We start from the raw sequence: 6,865 nt of genomic DNA, 5'->3' as shown, positions 1-6,865 counted from the left end.
GACTCCAACTCAAAAAAAAAAAAAAAAAAGTTTATGAGAAAAAGGGAATAACCGAACAATTTTTTAAAATAAAATTGCTTATCCTAGAGTAAATAAAATGCATAACAGAGAAAATGCAGCTACCAATTTATTGATGGATGTTTCTTTAAATTGAAAAGCCCAAACTAAAAACTGTTAGAAACAACATTTGCTTTTAGGAAAAAACTGCCAAAGAAGTTGGTGTCTCATAAATCCTTTCCTTGAAAATATTTTCAAAATACTATCTATCATAGATTTTACTATAATAGCTATTTGACTGTGATACACACTCAAAGGTTTGGAAACATTATCATTTTAACAAACAGTAACAAAGCACAGCCAATGCTTTATAAAGTGAAATACACTACACCGATGCAAGATGGTACAATACTACCAGGGGTAACAAAAAAATGTATACACATTTTAAGGGATGTTAAGAGATGTTCACCTTGATCAGAAATGTCTGGACACTAATGGTCACCACTTTGAGAACCTCTTGTAATTGCAGAAGTTAAATGTAACTTGTATTAATCTTACTGAGTATTACAATTTTAATAGTTTTTTTCCTTTCTTAAAATGTGTATACATTTTGGGTACCCTCTGTAATATCACTAAACAATGACCAGACTATCTGATAAAAAGTTGCATTTCTACCAGAATTACAGAATGATTCTGAGAGTAGCATGAATGCTTTTAGATATTTGGGAGCTGATGTGACTGTGAACACTGTGTAAACATGTGAAAATGGGAACATGAGAAATTGTATGTGTGTGTAATGAGGATACAAAAGAGACAATATGGAGCTGGCAGAGAAGGAGACTTGGTTGGGTTTCCCCCAGTTTACTCATGGTTCTCGATTGTTGGAGGTTTCTTATTCTATTTTGTGGAAAATCATCTGGCTTTGTAAATACAAATCTATGGTATACTAATAAAAACATGCACAGTAGTATAAAAGATAAAACTATTATAAGTATACGCACTCGCATGCTAACTCTTAAGACATTGAGATAAAAGAATTTTATAGATATTTTTTCAATGAAAATACTACTTCTTTGCCCAAATAACCTATAAGTTTCTGACAACTAACAAAGTCTATTTTTTAAGAAAGACTCACTTTGACTTATTTAACATGGATCTCAATACAATGTACATTCTGTCTGTAATTGTTGTGTACAATTTGCATTGTAATGAATTTTAAATATGGGGAAGATAAAATAATGTATTTGAAAGTGTTATTATTTCATTACATATTGCATTTTTTTCTTTTCAGTCCCAGGATAAGAATTATGCATTGCCTGAGAATGAAATGATTTTATAACTTTAAAAAATTAGTTTAACTGAAAGCTTAGAAATATACTTTATATATTATTCTATTTAAAATTATGAAAAATGCAGGAGAGTTAAAAGATGAGATTAGATGAAAGAATTATTTTTCACATAGACAACTTTGGTATTGACCTTCTAAATCTTATGCAAGTATGGTCTAATACTGGCAACACTGTTAAAATCATAATTTCCAAAGTAAAGTCAGCAGTGCTTTCACAATGTCTTGTTTTCTAGAATATTGGAAACTATTCAACAAGTCTCAATATTCAACTTCCTGCACCCCTATTCCAAGACATCACAAGCCTATTGCTCTCACTAAGACAAATCTCAGTAACTCATTCAGGAATTCTACACACTTTTTAAAAACCTTGTGCCTTGGGTCACACATTTATACATCCCGGAAAACACTTCTCTGACATTGATTTTTTTAAATTCAGTAACTTCCTGGCCCTCGTTATTAGGAGTCAGTGATTATAAGTTTGATGGAAACTTACAATGTACCTTACGGATGCCCAGACAGTATTCCTAAGTAGACTTGTGGAAGGCCAATCACTGCTGAATGGGGTGGTTATATTCCATCTTGTCACTACCTCTCTTTTGTCTTGTCAGGATACCTGTGTGCACACGTGTGTGGATACATGTTTTAGTATTCTCTTGTTATGGTGGCATTCTCCTGTTACTATGGTACTCTTGCTTGAAGGGGAAGGGAGGATGGCTCAGAATACATTAATTCACATTAAGGTGCTAGTGACACTCTGTTATTTTTCTTAAGGTGTTCATATCTAAGAGGATCAAAGAAAGAGGACAATGCTTAACAGAAGGAATTATTTTCTCTTGGTAGAATTTCAGGGTTGACATCTATGCTGAAGGAGGTGAGAATTTCTTGGTGTCGCTCACATTATACACACAATGCTTAATCCACTTACCTACAAAGATAGTTATGCACTATGAAATAAATTTATTTCAGTAAAAAACAATAGTATATATATAGATTTTTGACTTAGTTATTTACAGATTTTTAAATATAATAGGGTTTTATTAATAGTGGTTGATACAATTGCATGGATCTCTCTCTCCCTCCTTTTAGTGAATAAAATATAGAAAAACAGATATTCCATATATCCAGGGGCTTTCAACAACCTATCTGAAAATCCTTAAGGAAAAAAATATTTTAAAACTGGAGTTTCTCTACTTGCATCCACAAAGTAACAGATATGCTGTGCCAAGTTATCAAATCCTGATTCTTGAAATATCCAGTTTAGCAGTCTTCTCTGATTAAATTAGTAACAGAAATTTTCTTGACTTTTTCTTTACAGTAGATACAGATTCTGGTTTACCTAGGCTTGGGGGACTCTACATGATATCAAAATTGATAGTTTAGATTTTTTACAAAGCAATAAAACTGATAGTTCGATGAGCCAAAATAAGTGATTGGGATGTTGTACTTTGGCTTTGTGTACCCAGAATCGTACGTTTTCCCTCCTTAAATTGACAATGACCTGATAGCTGCTCTGCAGTGGCTTATGATAAGTCAATAGAAACACTGTATCAAAACTAAACTTGACAGCATATAAAATAAAGCATAGAAACCTTTGTTTCTATGCAGTAGTTGGGTCTTATTATCTGCCTTATTTTGTTCATGTTTCTTCATCTTTCCTTGTAATAAGGGTATTTCCTTGTAATAAGGGTTTATATGCAATGAGTTTGATTTCATTTTCTGTCTTTAAAGCTTGAGATAACCATTGTACAAGGAAAGCTAAGAACATATTGACTGGTACACATAAACTACACAAATTATGTTTCAAAATCTATGGCCAGAGCTTACTTCTGATGGTGAAACTGGGAAATATTCACAATTTCCCAATAAAAAAATACTGTCAAATAAAAGCCATAAAATATATAACTATTTGTCTGTTCTATCAAACAGATATTATAGAATATTATTAGGCTAAAAGAAGCCTGTTAGAACGCAATGTCATGGCAAAGTTTTGACTCTTCTGAAGCAGTAGGCTTGTAACAAAAAGAGTATGTTTTCTGTCATTACTAACTCACAGACAGTAGACTCAGATGATGAAGTAAAACCAATGTGTCCTCTATGGTCCTTGATCCAGCTCTCTAGCCTCTCTTGTGAGAGTCAGACAAATATTTCCTCATCTACCCTAAGCAACAGTGAGTGGTCAACACCTTAGTTTACAGGAATGTCAGGAAACTGTCAAGTGCTGCCTTCAAAGAGGAAAATGACCAATTGCAATTAGCAAACTTCTATTTCTTTTCACAGCAAGGTAAGGGCAGAAATCCATTTTAAATTTCCAAATTACATGCCATCCTATTAAACACATGACATTCCATATATTCCTCATTGATTAATGGTAGCAAAAATTTTATGACTTAGTATTAAACATTCTACTAATCACAAAGCAGAAAATCACTATGATGTGAATATTTAAATTATGCTTTCCTCTGTGGAAAAAAGACAAAACAAATCTATGGAAAGCAGACAAACAAAAAACTAATTCAAAAGTAACCAAAACATCATGCTTAGTGAGATGACTATCCCATATTGGGTGCATGAATGAATGAATGTGAAGGTGAAGGAAAGTCATGTGAAAGACGACACTCTAAAGGCCTGTTGTAAACAGGCATACATAAGAGAAAAGTCACTTAGGTCACTTAGGCACTGTTTAGGAATGTCCCTGTTCTCTTATAGATATCTTTCAACATGGAGTTTAAAATAAAATGCACCTTGGAAATATTGGCTCATCGTGGATGTCTTCTTGAGTAGCATGCATTATTTCTCCTTCCTGTGCTTCCTACCATTTTCCCTCTAGGAAGGCCTAAGCTGCAAACATCGTTGTCTCTTAGAGCTTTTTTGTGGAGAAGAGGGTGAATGTCTTGGGGTGAGAGTTGCTTTCAGGATCTCCACCCAAACCCACCCTTGACATTGTTTGAGCCCCCTGGGCTCCAGCCTGCTGCTTGCTGCCTCCTTATGTGGGACCTTTCCTTGGGCACACAGGAGTTATCCTTTGTTGGTGCTGTTGGGTGAACTACAAGAAGAGAATAAAGTTTCCTGTAAGAGAGAGGAGAGGCTGCAGAAGTGGGGAACGCTCTGAAGTCTGATGAATTAAAGAGTCGGTGGGACAAAGTGAGAAGGACGGATGAAAATGCTGAAATAGAGGCAACTCTCCAAAGTCCTCAAATCTCAGAATCCTCCTGTCCCAGGGACCTGGTTTTTGATCACCGAAGATGGGCAGTTATTGAATAAATGAAATGGGCTCTAAGACATGGAAACAAGCTCCCCTCAGGAAGTACGGAGGCCCCAGGACGCAGCGTGTGTGCAGGACCCCCTCTCTCGGGTGTGCGCTCCAGGGCCCCTACCTCCCGCGACCCGCCTGCTGGGACGCGCAGCCAGGAAGACCGAGCCGGCGCGAGGGCGGGCGCGGACCTGCTCCCCGCCCGGCAGGAGACACCAGGTCTTCCCCACCAGGCCCCTTCGCCCCGGGAAGAGGCCTGCAAGCCGACCACCTCGCCGACGTGCGCGCCTCCAGCCGCGCGCCGGAGACCACCGCCGGATCGTCCCCCAGCGGGGCCTCCCCCATCCTTCCAAGCCTGAGTAAAGGGCCTGAGGGCCCGCGGAGTCGGTGCCTGCGACCGGTCAGTGAGGCACCTGGGAGCCGCCAGCTGACGTCGGGGGTAGATGACCGTGGGCAGCGCGGGCTCTGGCCCGTTTCCGATCTCCCTTGTCTCAGCGGCACTGGCTGGGCTCTACCTGGGAACCCGCCACGCTGCAAGGTCGATCTGGCCCTACAGAGCAGAGCCCAGCAGAGACCGCCCAGTACTCCTCAACGCCGGGTCGTCTTTGCCCCTAGCTGCCCAAAGCAGAGAGGAGAACCGGAGGGGTGCAGTGATGCTCTGGAAGCGAGATGGGCGCGTAGGAGGGACCAGGAGATGAGAGGGGAGGGAGTACAGAGCACCCTAGAGAAAGCTCAGGCCATTTAAACTCAGCATTTAAAAAGTGCTGCACAATCTGCACCCACACCGAGTTGAACATCCTCTGCTGTGTTTCTCCTAAAATAAAGAACTTCCACCTAATTGCCCTTGGAACCCGAAGTCGGTCACTCTTCTAACAAGGCGTAGTCACAGTCTCCGGGGACTGTGCGTGGCTAAACCCAAGTCTGGAGTTAATAATTGCCGGACTCGGTGGTTCAGCCTGTAATCCCGCGACTTTGGGAGGCTGAGGTGAGTGGATTGCCTGAGCCCGCGGGTTCGAGACCCGACTGGGCAGGCGAGACCTCATCTCTACAATAAATAAAAAAAAAATTAGCCGGGCGTGGTAGCACATGCCTGTAATTCTGGCTACTCGGAAGGCTGAGGCGGAAGGATCGCCGGAGCCCAGCAGGTCGTGGCTGTGGTGGCCGGGAGCGGCCACTGCACTCCAGGCTGGGCGACAGAGTAAGATTCAAAAAAAAAAATTTCCGTGTCCCTCATGTCTACCCCTCTAACGTGTCTAGCTTTGCAGGTCACAATCTTCTTCTAAGCGGTGGAGTCTGGCCCCTGCTCTGTAAGCTTCTATGTTTATGGTGTATGTGGGTCTACACTCGTGTGTACACTGTGTGCATACACATATATACATACGAAGTGCATATACATATAAATGCAATGTTAATTAGAGGCTTATGGTCACGACGTGTGGGGAGGCCTATTTGAGATTTGATTCTTCTAAAAAACAAAACAAAATAACCTCCCGTTTTGGCCAGAGAGGGCTGCACTTCATGCCTCGTGCACATGCCAGCCTGGTTCACACGCAGAAGATAAGCAGACACTGAGAGGGGAGAAGGAGAGAGACTTGTTTTTTCTCCAGCAGGCTGGAGGCTCATAGTGGAGGCCAGGTAAACTAGAAACGAGGGTCCCGTCCGGGCGCGGAGCTCCAGGCACCCTGAACCGCGGAATGGCCGTTCCCCGCGCCCACGAGAGGGTGCGTGTGCGCGCGCCAAGCAGACGCGTCTCCGCCCAGCGCTCGGGGCTGGGTCCCGGCAACCGCGGCTCAGAAGACGCGCGGGTGGCCCAGAGACACCACGGTCCCTCCCGAGTCTCCGGCCGCCCGCACAGGGCGCGTGAACCGGAGAGGGCGACTTACTTAACGTGCTGGCTTCGTGGGAGCCGTTGACTTTGCCATCCGGGTAGATCTGCAGATGGAAGCCGATGCCCACCCTGCAATAGAGGCTGCCTGTGCGGCGCCCCGAGGGGCTCCACTGGAAGCTGCTCTGCTCCAAGCCGCTCGCGTGGCTGCCCGCGGAGGCTGCGGGGGCTGAGGAGGCCGAGGAGGACGGCGCGGCGCCGCTGCCGCTCGCTCTGCTGCCGGAGCCTCCCGGGTTCCTGGTGGCGGCGGCGGGTCCCGGCTGCCCCGCGCGGGCGAGGCGCTTCTCCCCCGTGAGCCCAGGCGCTGAGGATCAGGTGGCTGGAGAGGAGGAGGAGGAAGAAGGACAGGCTCATTCTTCCAGCCGCCGGGGTCCCAAGTGCATCT

General features: G+C 43.5%; 1 protein-coding gene across 1 annotated transcript in view; it reads right to left on the bottom strand.

The window, feature by feature from the left end:
• The window catches only part of FGF5 (fibroblast growth factor 5), an 18,651-nt gene extending 11,817 nt beyond the window's left edge, over positions 1-6,834 (bottom strand). Inside the window, 2 exon segments of the mRNA XM_008069355.2 lie at positions 6,479-6,770; positions 6,772-6,834. Of these exon segments, the coding sequence (XP_008067546.1) occupies positions 6,479-6,770; positions 6,772-6,834 (355 nt within the window).
• Positions 6,835-6,865: the final 31 nt, after the last annotated feature.

The sequence above is a fragment of the Carlito syrichta genome, unplaced genomic scaffold (assembly GCF_000164805.1).
Source record: "Carlito syrichta isolate Samal-C Ts95f unplaced genomic scaffold, Tarsius_syrichta-2.0.1 Scaffold311948, whole genome shotgun sequence".
Taxonomy (NCBI): domain Eukaryota; kingdom Metazoa; phylum Chordata; class Mammalia; order Primates; family Tarsiidae; genus Carlito; species Carlito syrichta.
Note: the sequence above shows the minus strand (reverse complement) of the source record. Positions and strands in the feature narration are given on the sequence as shown.